The sequence below is a fragment of the Mus musculus genome, chromosome 12, assembly GCF_000001635.26.
Source record: "Mus musculus strain C57BL/6J chromosome 12, GRCm38.p6 C57BL/6J".
Classification (NCBI taxonomy): Eukaryota; Metazoa; Chordata; class Mammalia; order Rodentia; family Muridae; genus Mus; species Mus musculus.
This window is the reverse complement of record NC_000078.6, coordinates 71,890,025-71,910,778: the sequence shown is the minus strand read 5'-3', so window position 1 is coordinate 71,910,778 and position 20,754 is coordinate 71,890,025. Positions and strand designations below refer to the sequence as shown.

The window sequence follows — 20,754 nt, the reverse complement described above, 5'->3', positions numbered from 1 at the left end:
CAAACTCTAAGCAGGTCAGCTGCTTCCTGACAGGGTCCCCGTTGACTGCCTCACCTGACTGCCCCTCCACCAGCGGTGCCTCCAGCAGTGCTGGCCACACTTCCCCAGCCTCTGAAACTCAGAGTCCAGCGTGCTCCTCCCAATGCACCTCAGAGCCATCCTAGTCCTCCCAGCTCTCCCAAAGCATCAGCTACCCACTTCAAATAGTGGGTCTGACTGTCCTGGGATGGCCAGTTCCTCGGTGCCCTGACGCATTTTTCATACGATTATGGTCAGGTTATTGGCTTGTCTCCCTCCCATTTTGGACTGGTTCCTAGAGAACAGTAGCCCAGTTTGTTCTATTCATCTTCACATTTATTGCCAGCACCTGACACGAAATGACACAGGAGGAATGCAGGAGGAGGGAAAACATAAGTTAGGAGGAAAGAAAGGTCAGGATGGGAACTGGGAGGGAATCAAAGTGGAACCGACTGATTTTACAGATTAAAACCGAGGGCCTGGGAGCAGGCTCCGTGGGGAAGGCCCTGGCCATGCTGAGATAAAGAATAGGTTTGATTTTCCAGAACTCGTATAAAGCAGGGCACAGAGGCAAGCATCCTGTGCTCCTACAGGGAGGTAGGAGGTAGAGGCAGCAGAATCCTCAGAAGCTCAGAGACCAGCTAGCCTGGTGTGGACAGGGGTAGAGAGAAGACATCTATCTCAGATAAGGTGGAGAGTGAGGGAGTACTTGAGGCTGTCCCCTGACCACCACATACGCACTGTGGTACAGGAGAACTGCGCTCACACACATGCATGAACACACACCATACCTACTCAAAAACAAAACAAACTTTTCTCCGAGTTCTGGAAATCCAAACCAATTCTTTATTGTGTCCCTTAGAGCAAGTGTCAAGTCTACCATTTTACACACAACTTTTATTCAATACCACAAATCACTTCAATGAAATATTGTCATCTTTGAACATTTTCAAAATTTTTATTAGTATAGATGGCATTTAGGTCAATCATCCCCCAAGGCCCCTTAATAATTAATTTAATAACTTAATAGTTTAATTAGGTGACGCGTTAATACTAGTAAGAAGCCCTTTGGAACTTCTTTTGCTTCGGTCAGGTTAGAGTTGTTTGTGTTGTCACTGAGAAAGGATTTCATGAAGTCTGGTCTCACCTCACACTCACTATGTATCCAAGGATGGCCTTTAACTTTGGACCTTCTGCCTGCATCTCTGGAGTGCTGAGATTCTACCACACAGGAAGTACTGGATGTTGGAGACTGAACCCAGGGCTCTGTATGCTAGCCAAGCACTTTGCCATCCAAGTGACATCCTTGCCCTGGCTTTTGTTACTAGAAGAGGCACCAGGAGGAGACTTAGTCCTGGGTTGTTGGGTTTCCCACTAAGATTAACAAGCGTGCTTAGCAGAAAGTCAAGAACACCAGGCTGCATATGCATCTCACCACACCTCAGCCAGGATGGCCTCCTCCTCATAGAGGCCACAAAAACTTGCTTCTTCATTTTATTCTTTTGGGCTAGATCTTTGACGTTAACTGACAATGAATGACCTAATGAGTGACAAGATAATGCTTTGTGCTGACTCAGCGCCATCCCTCTTCTCTAGAAAGCCTGTTTTCTAAAAACCAAAGCTCGCAGAAACCCGTAAAGATTCTTCTCAACAAAGATAGTAATGGTCTTTTCACTTATTATAGAACATGGGTTTTTTTTTCCCCTAATATCTTGAACAAAGACTTTTTTAAATGAAGAAAAGAGCTCTGAGGGAAGGCCAGCTGTGGGAACCACAGTTCTAGGCTTAGCCCTAACAAAACAGATTCTTAAGCCTCCACTCTGAAAGAGTGTGGACAAAGAAACCTCACTGGCGCTACACTTACCTTTCCGTGTGACCAAGTAGGTCAAAGGAGAAACACACATTAATCAGAAAACAATCAGTACGGGACACGTCAATAAAAGGAAACACATTGATTTGCTAGATAAAGCAAAGGAAGGCATTTTGAAATAATATACAATAAAGGTCTTAAACGAGTAGGAAGATTAGTACTTTGTGGCAAACTCTGTTTTCTGAGATTTTAAGTGACTGAAGTGTAAGATTACATCTAAGATTACCTCCAGCCTACTGGTGGGTCTATAGGGTGCGGTAGACCAGTAGTCTATTTCTAATGAGGTCAGCTCACCCACACATGGACATGAATGTACATTTAGACAGAGGCTAGGATGGCATTTGTACAATCTCAGAATATAGGGTGGAGCATAAGAAAAACAAGGAAGGAGAAGCTAAAGCCCTTGGGGTACCCTGCTCATCCACTCACCATTTTGCATGTTTATTATGTTTGGAGGTTGTTCTTGTTGTGTTTTGTTTTGCTTTATAATGGTCCTTGACAAGCTAACTTTCTATCTGATTGCATGTACACAGTTCATAGAATTCCCAAGCCTATTACTCAAACAAGCCTTTACATTCCTCCTACAAAACTGCCCATGGCAAACAAATCCAACTCCCAGAGTCTAGTCCCATCCAAGTTTCCTACACACTGGGTAGGTTGTATTTATGCCCTCTCAGGATGGAACCCCCTTTTCCCATAGTACAGCTCTACAATACTGGAAGTCAGACCATACTTCCAGTATGGAACCAGAACACATGTCAGAGGTACATGATAACTAGGAAAGACCAGACAAGGAATGTGGATACCAAGGTGTGATCCTCTGGCAGAAAGTGAATGTATGAAATTATACACTATTAAACTGCAATAACTTATTAAACTTACAGACATCCAGCCCCACCAAGACCTGTGACTGTCACACCCAAGAGTCATGGGTTGCTAATACCTCTTAAAACTTAATCACAAATGACCCTGAAAACATGTTTTATTCTTAGGGTGGTAGTTAGAAGTATGACAGTTTGATATGATTTTTGACAGTTTGGAGGCGTACTCCTGCTCCTCACCAGTCAGGAAGGCCAGAAAAGAGTAGGTCTACAACAGAAAGCTTTCTACTCAGAAAGGACTGGGTATGTTCACAGACAGATTCTGAGGGCTTCAGCCCATAGCACTTCTGTCAACACCCTAAGTCACTACACAGAATACCACAGGCTGATTCATTATCTCCTAGGTAATGTTCTATGACTGAGAGACATGTTTTCATGTGCTACAGACAAACAAGAGAGAAACCCCACAAACAAAAACTGACGAACAGAACGTTTAGCATCTTACTACTAATGCTTTAATGACTTTATTTCCTTTCTTTCCTCTTAGGAGCAGACAATACAAACTATATGCTGTTTGCTAGACAAACTCTACGGCTACACCTAGAGTTCTTCAGCTTTTGTTGTGTGACTAGAAATCCACTGGGGTGACTTAACTTTTAATTAATCTGAATCAGCAGCTGCCTGCCAGTCGTCTAAACCAAATAACTGTTCTATAAGTAGCTAAATCATTTCCCCAAATGCCCATTTTCAGAACTATACTCTAGTGAAACTTCAGTTGAGCAAGTATTTCATATGGAGGATTTCTAAGTCCTGCTTTCCTGACTGAATGGAGAGACTGACTCCAGCCATAGTGACAGACTGTAAGACACCCCAGAGGCCTGTGGGAGGCTGGAGCCAGAGCTCCCTGCAGGTCCCTCCTGCTCAGGCCAGTTCTGCTCTTGGAGCCCAGGCCCCTCCCACACACTCAAGAGACTTGTTTGGCAGCTCATCTGACACATTTCAGCATTAATTGGGTGAAAAGACAATCCAGCAGAGGCTCTTCCCACAGCATAGCTACATACTTACTTCACTAAGTAATATATACTGGAGAAACTTTGTTCTCTGTATGGAGTGTGTGTGTGTGTGTGTGTGTGCGTGCGTGCGCGCGCGCGCGCGTTGGGGGGGGGGGTCGTGTGGAAATGTGCTCAAGTGCTTACAGGTGTTCATCTCATTGAACCTGAAGCTTACTGATCCAGGCAGATGGGCCAGCCAACCAATCTGGAGTCCACCAGCCTGCCCCTCCCCTACTCCAATGCTGGCATTACAAGCCACACTGCTGCACTGAGCTCTTATGCTGGTGCCGGACAGCTGAACTCGGGTCCTCACTGAGCTATCTCCCTAGCCCTTGGTAGACAGATTTAAGAGTAAAATGATTTCTTAAACCTCCTCACCTTTGTTCTTTTAATCTGGTCCCCTTCCTACAGGGCACTCTGATGTTGCCATAGTAACATCCAAATGAGAAAGATGAATAGAAAAGATGATAGCAGGTGGGGAGGGGACACAAACATCAGTCCAAATGTATCATCACTACTCCAAGAAATAGTCACAAAACAAACCCAGCTGCTGGAGTACTCAGCAGTCATGGGTGTACACTCTCACATACACATACACACACACACACAGTTTACAAGCTAAGCTTTAACCACTAGGATCCACTCACACAGCATCCAGGCAACAAGCACGCACTGTGCACCCTTTCTGGAGTAGGCACTACTTCCAGGCCCTGGAGCTGCAATAGTTAGGACCCACAGATGCTAGGAATGCCTGCACCATTCTGCTCTCTGAAAGTGCACAGCTGCATCTGCAACCCAGGTTTGACATGAAGCGTTAGTCACTAAAGGATACTCTCAAGTTAACTGGCGAGAGGACGGAAAAGGGCTTTCTGGCTCCTTCTAAATTTGGTAGTTGCCCATCTTTCCAGAAAACAACCCCTATGTTTATTTCGTTGGCTTCCAGTCGCTGTGTTGAACTTTGTTCTTGGATTTTGCAATGTGCAGAAGTAAGAAGCTGGCAGCTGTAGAGTGTTTTAAATGAATCCATTTAAAACTGGATAAGAGAAAAATATGCAGCTTCTAAAAGGAGGGATATTTTTTTCAACAAAGAAAATTCCAACTCTTCATCCATGAGCCAGAAAAAGCATAGCTGAAGACAGAGCTGGCCACTGAGCTCCCAGTGCAAGAATCAAGAGACGGTGTTGGACGCAGAGGCGCTCTGGCCTGGGAGGTTAGTGGGGAGGGTTTTGAGTGTAGTGGGCACATTCGCAGATAATCTAGAATCGAAACGAGCCCTGCTCATGGTGGGTTAGGGTCATGCATGTGCTGAGGACAGGGGGTGCCACCGAGATGAGTCTCACGGCATCAGGATAAACTCTCAGCAAGTTCTGTATTCAGACCAACAGATCTTTCTAGCCACTACTAGAGCACATTTTAAAATGAAAGGTGAGGGAATAATTATAATGCTATATTTCCATCTATGAAACTGTCAAATAACAAACTTTAAAACAAAGTAAGTACAAGAAAAAAAAAATTACACTGGAAAGCTTACCCAAACCTACAATGAGGTACAGAGATCAAACCAGGCCCTTGGCCTTTTAGCTCTTAGTGGGGTCAAGTACGGAGTGGCTACTCAGTACAGAATCTTGGCTGTGTAATTTGCACCTGGGAGCCTAAGGACAAAATTAAGAGGTCATGTTTAGCCCACAGAAGGTAGTTATACACCATCCGGGTCTCTTTAGGTTTCATCCTAATAGAATTGGAACCAAAGGGAGCTAAGCTATTTTCTCCACAGCATATTAATTTATAGATTTACAGTGGTATTTGTTTGCTTGCTTGGTGACACTCTCTCGGTAGCCCAAGGCTGACAACAAACTCCGAGGGCAGCCAAAGATGGCCTCCCTCCATGGCCACAGGCCTGGGACAGGTGCCACCACACCAGCCACTGCTTCAATTAAACAAGCTGCTCCTGTTTCTTTCTTTCTGTCTTCGTGTCCTCTCACCCCATCTCTTAGACCTAACATTAGGAAGAATTCAGAGACAGACAGCAACTAGACTGACAACACTGTATCAAACATGAAGTAAAAAAAAAAATCTAAGTTTAATAGCTTATTGTAAAATGCCTTGCAATGACAAAATACACACAAGATTCAAAGAGAGAGTCTTTCCCTCAGCTCTGGTGAGGGAGGACTAGAAGAAAACTTACAAAGACATTTTGACCACTAAAGGATTTTTTTTTTTAAGCAATCAGGGTCTATGCCAGAACAAAGAAATATATAACATCAACTGGGATAAAACTCTGCTCCCAGCCCTTCTTTGATTTTAGAAGCAATACAATGTTCTGTGAAAAAACACAACAGATACAGGCAGGTAAAAGCACACAGATCAACATTAGCCTATATTATAAACCATCAGCTGATCTCAGGGCCAGAGCAGTTGCTTATCAAGTTCTGCATTTATGATCAGTGTTATCTCCTTTAAGCCAACTGCTCATTGGCAGCAGGTCACACCACAGTGACAAACACACACACACACATGTGCACAGGAACTTTAGCACGGCACACACTATGTCCATATCTACACTGCCACTTCCCTTTGTGACGTAACCCTTATCATACTGGCATAAGCAGATCGTACCTAGAACACATCAGGTTAATTTACTCATAAAACGCCAAGTGCCACTGGAAATCTACTCAATGGTTTGTTTTTCCTTCACTGCCAACTAATTGTGTCCTTTAGCTAGAGACTCCTTTCGTCCTTTAGTAGTCTGTCAGGTAAGAATAGACCCCATGGGACTGCAGCAATCTCAATCCAATGCTTTCATTCCATTCCGGTTCTTGGCTTCTAGGCAGCTGAATGCTCTGAAGGTATTCTACATATAAAATCTGACTTCCTCTGCTTGGTTACCAGAAATCCTAATGCTCTCATTTAAAAACAATAGATCAAAACCATTACTCCGTACAACCAGAATTTTTTCTCCTATCAGTTTAAAATTACAGTTCCTGCTACCCATTTTCTCCCCATCTTCCACTGGAGACAGGGAACTAAATGGTTCTTGTAAAAATCATTCTATTCTTAGCCATGATTTTAGTTTAGCACAAAGGCACATTTTTAAAAAATGAGGAGCTAAAACATGATACAACTTCTCATTGATTCTGATGATAACAGAAGAATTTTATTATTAAAAAGAGCTTATAATAGCCCCAGTAATCAGAGAAGTGATTTAAAAAACCTTTAAAAAGGAGGTAATTCTCATGGCTAGCGGGACAGAACAATCTGTAGTCTCAAAAGCTTTCTAAAATATAAAGTAATAAAATAAAATAAACACATATAATCACACCCCTGTTCAAACAGAACCACCTATATGGGAGTATAGTGCTCAGGCCCAGGTCCAGATGTTGGAGGTTCCGTAAGCCGCACAAACGAAGCGATGTTGGGAGTCCCATAAGCTGCACAAACGAAGTGCCCACTGCCTCACTCTTGGTTCTTCACCAAACCATGATGGTTAGCTCCCATGACTGAGAACACCATAGCGCTGGGTGATACAACATAAGGAAATGAACCTAGTACTGACTCAAGCTCCCTCCCTAATAGTTAGCTTTCATGGTGCCAGGAAATGCTAGGCAAGCTTCTGAGTCATCAACAGTCTTGCCTAGCTATGGAGTCTGAGAGCCTCAGTAATGACAGACCTGATAAAATATGCTCACTGGTGCAATAGTGGCATCAATGTTACAGGAGTAACCAGGTGTTTTCTGATTGGATGTAAGGCCCACTTCACAGGGCTGGACTCATGCCCAGTGTTTTAAACCTAGCCAAGAGCACTTGGTTGGGAGAGCATCGAACCCACAGGAGAGCCCATTATTGCTTTACTAAACAGAGGTGAATCCAAATGTTTTCTAAAGATATATCACTATGCCAAGAGTGTACCTTTCAATCCTCATCAGAAAAGCTTATTATTGTAGTGGACAGTAATTAATCAATTGTAGTGGACAGAGGCTCACAGAATGAGTAACTGTGGAGTATTCGGTCCTAAATGGGACAATATACTCTGTGACGGTTTGTATATGCTTGGCCCAGGGAGTGGCACTATTAGAAGGTGTGACTCGGTTGGAGTAGGTGTGTCACTGTGGGTGTGGGTTTTAAGACCCTCATCCTAGCTGCCTGGAAGCAGTATTCAAATGAAGATGTAGACCTCTCAGATCCTCCTGCATCATGTCTGTCCAGTCCAGACTCTGCCATGCTCCCACCTTGATAATAATGGACTAAACCTCTGGAAGCCAGCCCCAATTAAATGTTGTTCTTTATAAGAGGTGCCTTGGTCATGGTGTCTGTTCACAGCAGTAAAACCCTAAGACACATTCCCTGCCAACAGCACTCATGGAACACAACAGAGAAGTGGGCACAGATTATAAGCGCAAGACATTAGGAAGTGTCTTAGTTGGGTTTCTGTTGATGTGATAAGAACCATGACCAAAATCAGTCTGTGGAAGAATGGGTTTATTTCACCTTATACTTCCAGATAACACCCCACCACTGAAGAAAGTCAAAGCAGGAACTAAAAGCAGGAACTTGGAGGCAGTAGCTGACTGCAGCAGAAGCCACAGAGGAGTGCTGTTTTCTGGTGTGCTCAGCTTGCTTTCTTATATACTGCAGACCTTGTCTAGGAGTGACAGCACCCCCCTGGGCTTGAACCTCCTGTGTCAATTATTAATTAAGAAAATGGCTCTCAGGCCAATCTTGTGAAGGCATTTTCTCAAGTTAGATTTCATCTTCCCAGGTATGTCTAGGACTGTGCCAAGTTGACAAATAAAAACCAGCGCAGGAAGACAACCGCAGAATTGTATCCATGACAGGCCTGCTGCACGCATGAACCCACAGCAACTGTGGTTGCCTGCACAAGTCCGATACAAGATCAAACCAGTCATAATCCTGGCATAGATGGAGTGGGGGCTCACAAAGACCTGTCTCTAGCCGAGGATCTTTGACAACTGAAGGCTGTAAAGATAAGAGCATCCGTGTTCTTCAGGGAAGTAGGCTGGCCATGCTCCAGTGGATGGTCTACACCCATACACACATGGACACAATGATTAGACTCACTGGGTTAAGAAAAGAAAACCAGGGGTTCAGAGAAGAATGGCAGAGAGTGGGGGTAGGGTATGTAGGAGGAATTGGAGGAAAATGGAAGGTGGGCATGACCAAATGCATTGTACATATTGTGAAATTCTCAAAGAATGACTTAAGGTATTTTAAGAGTGTTTCCTGAAATCAGGTTCAAATACACTTTAGTAGAGACAGGGGGAGAGACTGACATCAAAGAACAGTGGTGTTGGAAGAGAGACTGGGGATTTTATTCCAGGAAAACCTATCATGAAAATTGGTTAAATAAATCCTCCTCTCTTAAAACAAAACAAAAGCAACAACAAACAAACAAAAAAACACATGTTTGAGCCTGAGCTGCCCTTTCTTTGCACTGGGCCACACATGACAGGGTTGCACGTTGGGAGGCCTATCATCACTGCTCTAGAGCATCATCAAGCACCGTGTTGTGTCTCCTTGGGAATCTAGCACAGACCGGCACTTAGCACACACTCACATCAGAATAATCAATCTGTGGCTGAGTAACACATTGTCTGCTTCTCCTCAAAGGAGTCTATTGAAAATATTGTAATGCAAGCTACTTGAGCAAGACAATTTACAGGGCTGTGTCGAGTGCTTCCCAGATAAGTCAGATGAGACCATCTAAGTATGGAAGGAACACAGCTGCATCTAATTGTAAGGCACTGCCGCTACCACGATCAGTCGTGCTCTTTATTTTGATCTAGGCAAAGAACAAAGAGTAAGAAATGGAGGGGGTAAGGGGAGAGAACAGGCAGGGGTAACGAATGGGGTGGGATGTGGCCAAATGGCATAAAACACACAGCGCCAAGTGATCAATGAGTGACTCAGTTGTAATAATCCATAGGAGTTAGAAATTATCAGGAAATCTTATTTTAGACAATACATACATATACCATAGGAGTATTTATACCATATATACTGAAAAGGAGGTGGGAAAGGATGAATAAAAAAACAAGTGTTGGCAAAGATGTGGAAAAGTTGATCAGGCAAAATGGCTCAGCAGGGTAAAGGCTCGGGTGGAACATGCCTGATGATCTGAGTTCAATTCCCAGAAATCACATAAAGGTGGAAACTGACTTCACAAAGTTGTCTTTAGGACTGCCATAGGTATAGCATATGTGTCCACATACACACATCACATAATGCTCTCTCTCATACACACTCTAATAAATAAATAAATGTGTGTGTGTATCTCAGTTCAGCCACTTTAGAACAGTCTGTCAGCTCTCAAAGTTAAACAGAATCTTTTAGGCTAAGCTCCTCTGCTTGTAGGTCTACACCCATGAAAGCCACAACATATTTGAATGCAAAAAGTTCTTTGTACATGTTTATAGCAACATATTTCATAGTTCTTAGCTGGCAAAATATGAAAATAAAATCTAAAATAATCATCAATGTTGAGTGGATTCTTAAAGTGTGATGTATCTCTATAATGGGATGGTTTTTGGCAATGATTAGAAATGAAGAACTGGCACCCACACAATGGATGAATTTAGATATCATGATATTTGCATAAAGGATGCCAGTTACTAAGGTCTGCATGTTGTGGTTCCATTTGTTCAAACTCTCCAAGAAATTCCCAAGACATAAGGCAGTTCAGGGGTTTTCAGAACGGATGGCAAGTGATGCTCAGTGGACACTGAGGGTTATCTTAAGGGCAACAAAAATGCCTAGATTGGTTTTGATGGTGCCTGCAGTTAGGGCTGTGTATATTGCATAGATGAATGTGGCGAACAGGTAAATGTGTTGTGGTAAACAATACCCTAAGAAGTAGTGAGTTGAAGGGACAGGAGGTGGGTTGGTGTAGCTTGGTGGTACAGCACTTGTCCCGCAAATGCCAAGCCCTGGGTTTGATCCCCAGCAGAAGAAATAATAATAATAATAATAATAATAATAATAATAATAATAATAATAACAACAACAACAATAATAATAATAATAAATGGTAAGGGTCAAGTGCCTCCAACTCTTGCTGTCCTGCTTGTGGCAGGGAGAGACTGCTAAAGGCACCCTCTTCCTGGCAGGCTCACAAGCTCACCCTCCTTCCAGGTTTGCCTCATTAATGAGATGATGATAAGGCTGCAATATGCTGTTCTGAAAGAAAGTCACTTGTTTCACTTTTTAGGAATGTCACGAGTGACTCATCAGACAGGATGAGGGACAATAACCCGCTCTGATAAGATGCTTTCCAGCAAATGCAGAGGGAAAGGGGCCGCAAGTCAGAGCTCACACAGCAAGCAGATTAGATTCTAAGAAAGGGGAAAACTGGGTATTTGCTGAGAGTTTTGTCCTCAGAAAAGACTTCACTTACCTCCTACCCTGCTGCACTTAGTTGTAGACTCTAATGCGTGTCCTAGGTGCCTGCCTGTTTTCTTCCTTCCTCTCTTCCTTCCTTCCTTCCTTCCTTCCTCCCTCCCTCCCTTCCTTCCTTCCTTCCTTCTTTACTTCCTTCTCTCAATCTGGAGATTGAATCTAGGCCCTCTCACATGAGATATATACAAAGCATTCAATTTATTTGAGACAAGGTCTCATTACATCACCCAGGCTGGCTTTGAACCTAGGAGCCTCGTGCTTCAACCTCCCAAGTAGCTTGGAATTCAGTCTTGTAATACCAGATCCAGCTAGGTGCCAGCATTTTGCGTTTGGTCTCTGATGTTGTTTTAGTAATCGTCTTCAATCTTTACAGAAACTCTCTCACTGAGATTGTTTGATCCTCATTTTACAGAAAATGAATCAAGCTCAAATTCAAATAGAACCTGCCTTTAAAGAAATCCCCTTAGACTGCAGGCAAAGCAGGCAGCCAGCAGTGCTGACCAAAGAGCCAGGCCCTCTCTGCCACTCCCTTCCTGGTATAAGGTACAGCAGGATCACTTGTGTAACTGCACAGAAGAACCCAGAGAAAAAGCGGCTGTGAGCCCACCTCTCTAGCCTCAGGCCTCCCCTGGCAATTGGAAGGATTTGTGGTCTAAGTCCCTGAAGTAAGAGGTAGACAAAAATCCATCGTCACTCACCAGGACAGACACAAACCTCAAGATAATTTGTTTTCCAATGGTTTTGGCTTAAGGTTCTGGTTTGGCATTGGTTTTTTAACAACTAGCAGCTGTAGGCAATTTTCTCCTATACAATAGAGACATTAGTAAGCAGAGAGTGGAATTTTCTCCCTCTGAATGCAGAGAAGACGTCTCCAAGATGTACATGGAGCTGCGACTGCCAGCTCCTGGGTAGGTCTCAATTCAGGAGTCTGACAGGACAAGCTGAAGGGCAGATGCAGGATATGCAGGGATGCTAGCTCTCCAGGAGCACCACAACCCTCCAGGCCTTCAGCTACCAGTGGTGCACACCTCTCCTCAGAGATACACTTTCGGTTGTAAAGCACTTTGAGCAAGAAATAAAACCAAGCCATAAATGCACCATGACTGCCCTTCTCCACAGCCATGCTGGCATGTGACTCACAGCCCCTCCCTGGGAGAGGACTATGCATCCTCTGGTCATCTCGGTGACCTCAGCCTTGGCCATGTGACTAGTGGTGCCAACCCCTACAAAGAAAGATGCTTTCTTAGCCCGTGTTCTCAAACGTGTCCTTGTGATCCACCCTGGCAATGAAAAGTGGGCCCCAGTAATATGCTACTTGCAGGCTGAGGCGTAGTAGAGACTGCAGCTTCCTTTCAGAGAGCAAAACTGCAGTTGACCTGGGGAGAGCGTGCAGCATTAGCACAGGGTGAGGCTTCGCTGTTGGGACCATGAAGGTTTCACTGCCACAGCAGAAGCTGGCTTGAGAGGCTGGACAGCTACTAACATGACCTCCCGCCCCTGTTTCCAGCCTTTAGCTCTGGTGACAGGTCACTCGCTAAAGGTCTTCCCTGACCGTGCTCCCCATCACCTGCTCTACAGCCTACAACAAGCACATACATGGTCCCTGAGGAAGAACTTTGCTCTTCTGGAGATGCTAGACGTTCCTGATCCATCCCCTCTGCTGCTATCAGCCACTGGAGGCCCAGTCTAACTTTTTTGAATGTGTGTGTGCTTTGTTTGATTTCATTTGAGACAGGGTTTCATGTATCCCAGGATGGCCTTGCACTTGCTATGGGACCTAGGATGACCTGGAATTCCTGATCCTCCTGAGTCATCATACCCAGTTTATGCAGTGCTGGGGACTGAACCCAGGTGTCATGGCTAATCTTCCCTGACAACTCATTAAGACACACAGTCTGGGTATGCCTATGAGGGTGTTCGCAGCAAGATTTTCCTGAGCAGGCAAACCCACCCTGGATGTAGGCAGCGGCGATCCATGGGCTGGTGTACTAAGGACAGACATTCATCTCTGAAGTCTCTGCTTCCTGACATCTGACATGTGTGACTAACTAGCAGTGCCACACCCCTGCTGCCATGCCTTCCTGTCACTGTGGTCTGAAAGCAAAGAGGCTCTTCCTCCCTTAAGGTGCTCAGTGTCAGGGTGGTCCCAGAGATGGGAAAACCCAGACAGCAGGGTATCAGGAATGCTAGGCAGGAACCTACCGATTGAACTATATCCCTAGCCACATATGTGAGTATGTGCGTGTGTGTGCATGTGTACATGTGTGCATGCATGTACTCGTGTGCTCGCAAGCAGCCCAGGCTGGCCTTGAGTTCACAGTGGGACAGAAGATGGCCTTGAATTCCCAGTCTTCCCACTGCATTTCTCAAGTGCTGGGATTGCAAGCAGCCCCCTTCACAGCTGGCTATAGCTTTTTGATTTGAAACCTAAAATACATTTCTTCATAAAGTAGAGAAGGGAGAGTGGATAAAATATTCAATATCATAAAGTACAAACATGCAATCATAAGCTATCTCTTTTTATCCTAATCAACTCTGCTCAAAAATAGGCTCATTTCTCCCCTTGGGAGACTAAAATGCAAACCTCAGCTCTGCAGACTCTCGTGCTGGCTCATCTTTCCCTCTCTGAATTCTTATCTTTAAAAGCTGGAACAACAGTGCCAGTCCCCTGGCAGGCAGTGACACAGCCTGCTCTCTGCACTAAGAATCAAGCAAGGGGCCAAACTCTCTAGCTCCTGCCACACAATTGACATGGTCCAAGGAGAACAAACTCTATTAGAAAATGATGGCCTTGAGGATACAGCACTCCTTGACTTTAAGAGTCGGGCACAAGACCCTACTGGTGTAGCCCCTTCTGGCTTATGTACTGCATCAAACCTAAGAGGAGGTGTTTCCCCTACCCTTTTCAGAAAACCGGCTCAGAAAAATCACCTGACTTTCTATACACACAAAGACAAACTCCGAGTAGTAAACTGAGGCAAGGCCTTGCTGATCTCTACACTAGCTCTCTTTAAAGTATGCCATAGTGTCCTCTTGACGGGAAAGTGCTGAGTCGGCCTGCATCTCTCAATGAACAGGTCCTACTCTGGCCCCATCATCTCCTTTGAGGATAGTGGCCTCTACGGTGTGATGGCATCTATAAAAACTTTCCCACAGCTGCTGCTCCTCCAATCCTATCATTAGTCTAAGTAATGATACCGTACTTAAGGACTAATGGCTTTCACGGAAGATCAAAGACAAGCTGGAAAGCATGACTACTTTTCAAATACTACTAATACTATGTGTCGGGGTGATGTGGGGGACTCTGGGGCATCCCAGAAGGTGTGAAGTAGAGGCAGAAGGTCCTTACACACATAAGCATGAGCCTGAGGGAAGAGGAGGAGAAGGAGGAAGAGCAAATTTCAATACACTACCTACTTCTCTTTGAACACCAAATCCCTCTGCCCCCACAAAGCAGCAACAAAACCCTTGGATGTAGAGTCATACAACTTTTTTTGAGACCCATGCAGCCCCCCCCCAACCCCCCCCCCCTTCTTTGTATCTCAGTGAGGATGGTGAAGGTTCAGACACAGGGAGTGGGCAAACCAAGCCAGCCCACTCATCGCCTCTCCTCTCCTCCCCTGATGTATCAACCATGGTATCGTGGACATCCAAGACTCACCACAAGTTCACTGAACATGACATCGAGCTCCTCCACAGGGGGCATGGGCAGCGCCGGCTCCATTGTCTGAAGTGCAAAGTTGCTATCATTCCTAAGCCGATATGTGATTTCTGGATGGTCATTGTTTCGGAAACAGCAAAAGATAAATGAAATCCCCCGGCCGCCTCTCTTCCGTGGGGCCATGGTTGAATTCTCTCCTATTTCTTGATATTTCTATACTCTGTGAAAAGAAAACATGACGTGGTTGAGTAGGACAGGTAAACATTTTGAAAAAAATCAAATCAACACAAAAGAGAGTTCCCTGTGCTTCTGGCCTTGTGTAGACCCTGCAGGAGAAATGGGTAGAGGGTGGCATCTAACTGGGCAGAGAGCCTATGTCCTTCCACTCCCTTGTGGATACTTCCTTAGGCCACCTGTGTAACCAGTGCAGCTCCAGCCACTGCACCCTTCATGGCACTCTGACCTGACCAGCGAGGGCCATTCTTTGTAGGAAATCCCTTTTCCTCAAGAAGGACAGTTTCAAAAGCTTCTCATTGCCACAGACAGAAACCACTACAGAAAAACCATAACCAATCAAAATGCAGAGCCCAATCCCAATGGACACACCAACAAAACACTCCCACACTTAAGGCTCAGGGACCGTTCCAGAATAGGGACTAGGAAAAATTAAGAGCCAGAGGATGGAGGACTTTTGCTGTGAGATTGTGTCTCCTAGTAACATCACAAGCCACAACCATCGAGTCTCACCAACATGACTGCCCAGATGTGAACAGCACAAGAACACAATGAACATGGCAAACTGGATGAGAAAAGCCCACAAGGCCTCAGCCCTACACAGAGAACCACTGACAACGGAGGAAAGCTGGGAGAGGTGGGTGTTGCAAAGAGCTTTTCTACTGATTGCCTAGATGACAAATGGTCAGAGCAGAAGGGGTTTATGGTACATTTTGAAGGGAGGAAAAGAAAGGGAGAATGTTGTAATTATACTATAATCTCAAAAATAAACATCAACCCCAGAGGGCAGGGAATCAAATTATTGGGGTTTTTTTCCTTTGGTCCCTAGGAAATCTCATTATCCTTCTTTTTCAACTTAAAGTTTTCATATTTTTTCTTTCATTTATTTACTTACTTGGGGGAGCACGAGGGAGTCATGTGTGTGTCACAGTGCACGTGTGGAGTCTAGGGACAATTTGGGGAAGTCAGCTCCGACCTTCTACCATGCAGGTCCACGGCATTGAACTCAGATCTTGGTGGCACGCCTTTACCTGCTTTCTTGTCAGCTCTTAGGCATTCCTTAGAGTCCTGCTTCAGATTCTCCTTTGCCTCCTGTGGGTCGACTCAGTAATACTGAATAAATGCTCAGGCACCCACCTCTCTGTCTTTGTTCTCTATGCCTGTGTCTTCCTGTTGGATAGTTATCACTATAACTCAAGCACATGACCTGACGGACTTTGACTAGAGTCAGAAACAGAGGAATCGCTCTGTAAATGCTTATCATAATTGAAATTAATGGCAAATCAAGAACCATAGGGTTAGGGCTTTCCAAACAGAAAGACAAAAGAGTCCACCAATAAGGGAAATATAAAATTAATTATAGCATCTCATACAACACAATATTATAAATTCATTAAACAGAATAAGACATCCAAATATGTAGAGTTTTTAAAAAAGCAACTCTCAAATGCCACATGAGTACACACACTCTACCCTGCAGGATTACAGGGCATTTTCAGAAGATCTACGACTGTATACAAAGATACTAATAGCAGTGCCTCAAGAGTAAAAAGGGTTGGGGAATCTCTGCCTTTCCAACTTGCACCCCTTTGAGTTTTTATCGTAAAAGAATTTTTAAGGAGTTGAGTACTTTTTGAATTACAACCATACTTCATCTCAGAATTATTTCCAAGTGATACAGTCTGGTGAAAACCCAAGTTAAAGAAAACCCATGTTCCGAATGCTTGCCATCTTGTCCACAGGAAAACAAGTACTGGCTCGTGCTCAGTGAGCTCAACACTTCCCCCACGAGCCCGATACGAACCGGGACTGTTGGCCCATGTAAAAGCAGCAGGGCAAACAGGTCCATAACCCTGAGGTGCCCCTATCGGGAGGTGGGGAACAGACAGGAGAAGCTGCTACATGTTCTCTGGCTAGCGTAGCGTGCATAGCAGAAGACAGGAGACCTGTCTCAAGCACGGTGATGAGGAGTGGCGGCCAGGTGACTTGCTGGAGAGCCTACAGAGCAGTGGCTCTCACCATTCCTAATGCTGTGACCCCTTAATAAAGTTCCTCAAGGTGTGGTGATCCCCAGCCATAAACTTACTTTGTTGCTACTTTATAACTGTAATTTTGCAACTGTTAGGAATCAAAATGTAAATATCTGATATGCAGAATATCTGATCCACGTCCCCCAAAGAGGTGGTACAGCTGGTATAGAGAATGCCAAGCCCCTCCCAAGGGGCCCCCGGCAGCTGACTTCAGAGATGAAATGACACCTTGCTGACAATTACTGACTAAGCAGTTTGTCCACCCACACAGATGACAGGCATTTCCTAAAAGACAAGAAAAGGCCCAAGGGGGAGGAAAAAACCCCCGGGGCTGATAATACCGAATGGGTTCAGAGTTGTGTTTCAATCCCAAGGTGGAACTGAAAGCCAAGGGATCACAACTGTGAGTGACACAGGCAGCTCGACACAGGCAGCTCTCTCTGTGAGAGGGGATAAAGTCGCAGGAAGAAGATCCTGGCTGGCTCTGATCCTCTTAGCAATGCCCAGGACAACAGGATGCCTTAACAAGCTCATCTTATAAAATTCCTTGCAATTAGAAACACGCTCAAGCTAGCCAATCATCTCCTGAGCCTCTGTACTCTACCCCATCTGCCTCTGCACCTTCCCAGGGGTTACCGCGCTAAAACACACTGGTCAGCCTAGGGACCTCTGTACCAACAACATCAGGTAGCACGGCTGAATCCTGAGAAAAGCACCAGCACTTTCTTGAAGAGGTCACCTTGGTGGTTTCTTTCATAGCCCATTCACTATCCTTCCATCCTTGGGGAGGGGCCGGGAGGATGGGAGTTCACAGCAGTTGTCACTAGTTGAAATTATCCTTGCTATTTTATGAAGGAGGAACCATGACAGTAAATACTTAAGGAATATTGAACTTTACTATTCAAGCGCTACACCAAAAAGTTTAAAAACACTGGGACATGAAGATGAAAAGTTGGGCTCTTAAGTTTGCCCTAAAGAACAATGTATTACACAGGACTGTTGTACTTAACAAACAGGACAGAGACTAGAAACAACTGTGTCAGCAATTAAAAATAGTTACTTCTGGAGAGATTTCTCTCTTTGGTTTTGTCCTTAAGTTTTAAAAATAAAATTGTTTTATCAACATTCAGCATCTTAAAAATCTGTCTGTAGATGTCATCACCATTTTTTTTTTTTTGGTTTTTCTCATTAATATTTTGGATAAAGGCTTTTATGAATAACTGAGGCTTCCAAACACTTCTGGGACTGATCCCTTAGCTGTCTGAAAAGCAAAAGTGTTCATGGTTTCTCAGCATCTGCAACTCCAGGTCCTTGGACCACGAAGGGAGGGAGAGAGGGGTGCCTACAGGGCAGCCATGTTGGCTCTGAGATACAAACTGAGCTGAGGCACCTGACATCACACTGACCGGCAGCATGCATCCCTTGGTGTGAAGTAAGCATGTATAGTGTTACACAAAACATGTGCAGTGCCCGGGAGTCCTCGGACAAATGTGTGTCAGTGCCTGCTGTGCTCCATACACAGTGAACACCTAAGGATTCAGAATGGGAACTCAGAGTCTGGGAGCAGCGAGCTATAGATCAGATTACTAAAACAAAGGTAATATGACAAGCCCTGCCTGACAGCTCCAGGGAAACCCACAGCAAGAACCCAGGGAGAGTCTGCAAACAGTTCTTGATGAACAAAAGGAAGACAAAAGATCCGGGAAGCAGGGCAGGCTACCAGGCAGAGGGGACAGTGCCTGGAGAGAAAGGGGCAGGGTAGTGGTAGGCAGGAATAACCTGAGGCAGTCTATTACATCCTCAATTTCCCAAGGCAGAGCCCCGGGCTTTCATTTCCTTGTTCAAACATCTGCTAATGGCTCCCTCAGTACTATTCTAAATTGGCTTCCAGTGCTCCAAACCGGATTTCAGCCCAGTTTCCCCCATGTTTTCTATTTTGTTACTAATGCCCTACTTTATTCACAGGCCACCCTTCATGCCCCCAAATATCTTGTACCCCTCTCCGTCTCTATCTAGGTTGTCCCTTGTTCTTCATGACTTTTGTCAACATCCTCCCACCCTGTTCCGGAGCAATTAGGCCATGAGACACATCGGCGGCAGGCGGATGGCAGCTGGAATCTGGCTCAGCATATTTTAAAGCAACTCATCAAAGCCTTAAAACAGGTACACATTCTGACCTAGTATTTCTGCTTCTCGGAATATATCCTTAAATGTTCAGAGACGCAATCAAAGATGTTTACACACACACACACACACACACACACACACACACACATCAAATCATCACCTAAACAGCCAATAAGCAGGAGCATACAATAAATAATAATGATGAAAATCATCTAAAATACGTTGTAATGGCACAAATATGGTGGGTCACAGTAGCCCCTTTGTGAGAAGGTGCTTAGTGACAGGGTCATAATTGTAGGTTTGCAGTATCATATCTTTATTTTAAAACTCCACATGGATGAGCATAAGAAGGATCAGAGAAATTTATCAAAAGCAGTTGACTCTGTGGTATGTACAGTCACCTTGGATTTTTAAGACACAGAGCTTCTAGTATGTCCCACATTGCTACAATAAAGACACACTCAATATTCTCACCATTAATGAAAAGAGATTTAAAAAAATAATTGATGCAATTATTTAGAAGAGGGACATGAGTGTGGGGAAAAAAAAATGCCTGTTAAAAATATTCAAGACAGATGTGTCAAGTCCCAAGTCCCTTCCCTGGCACTTCTAAAAGACCCAAGAAGGGGAAGAAAATAGACAACTAAGGTATGGTGGTTTGTACAACTAGTTCGCCAGAATACCTGTGGGGAAGGACTCCCTGTAATCTGTTGCAAATGGATAGTTTTTATAATACGTGGCACAAACAGTTCAACAATCTCAAATCACTGTGAAACTTTCTCTAGCTCAGTGTTTTTCAAGCTGTGGGTCTCGAGCCTTTGAGGGTCCTGCATTTCAGATAGTTACATTATGATTCATAACAGTAGCAAATTACAGATATGAACTACCAACAAAAAATAATTTTATGGTTGGGGGTCACCACAACATGAGCAACAGTATTAAAAGGTCGAAGCATGATGACAGTTAAGAACCACTGTCCTAGCTAATCTCATGACTTGTACTCTGCACAGGTAGGCAGTTGGTGCACACTAAGTCAAGGGAGTCAAGACTTATCTTATTAAACCATAACTCTTGGTGTTTGTCTTTGGTGGTATGTGTCAAAATGGCAGGAACCTCAATATCCTTGAGATATGACCAGATCAGTGTCCTGCAGAGCCTGTTAACAGTAAGTAAGAGGCTGTTTAGGTCAAGGTCCATGTAGTTAGAGGGGGGGGGCAGAGTACTTAGACTTCTGGGAAATAAAGGCAAGAAAATGAAGTAGATTGAAATACACAGCAGGCACCACCTGGAAGGTCTTAAGGTTTATGCCCAGGCTTCAAGGTGGAGAAGTTTAGACACTTCTTCCTGGCAGTCTTGCTAAATACCCAGTTAGGCCTGTCTGAACCGTCATAGCATTTCAGGATGCCATGATTGACAGTTACAGTAATTTGTGATATTGCTCTTTCTCCCCTCTTTGAAGGAGTCAACTCCATGAGAACAAAGACCCAAGGCATTTTAAAGGAAAATACCACCTATAAATATTAGAGTACGA

The 20,754-nt window shown here is 44.4% G+C and overlaps 1 protein-coding gene across 8 annotated transcripts in view; it reads right to left on the bottom strand.

Moving 5' to 3' along the window:
* Positions 1-20,754, bottom strand: part of Daam1 (dishevelled associated activator of morphogenesis 1) — a 161,427-nt gene that overhangs the window by 81,598 nt on the left and 59,075 nt on the right. For all 8 annotated transcript variants that reach the window (XM_006515643.4, XM_030246636.1, XM_030246637.1 and 5 more), the window contains one exon: positions 14,833-15,052. In XM_006515643.4, the coding sequence (XP_006515706.1) occupies positions 14,833-15,015 (183 nt within the window). In that variant the 5' untranslated portion in view covers positions 15,016-15,052. The remainder of the gene's footprint in view (positions 1-14,832; positions 15,053-20,754) is intronic.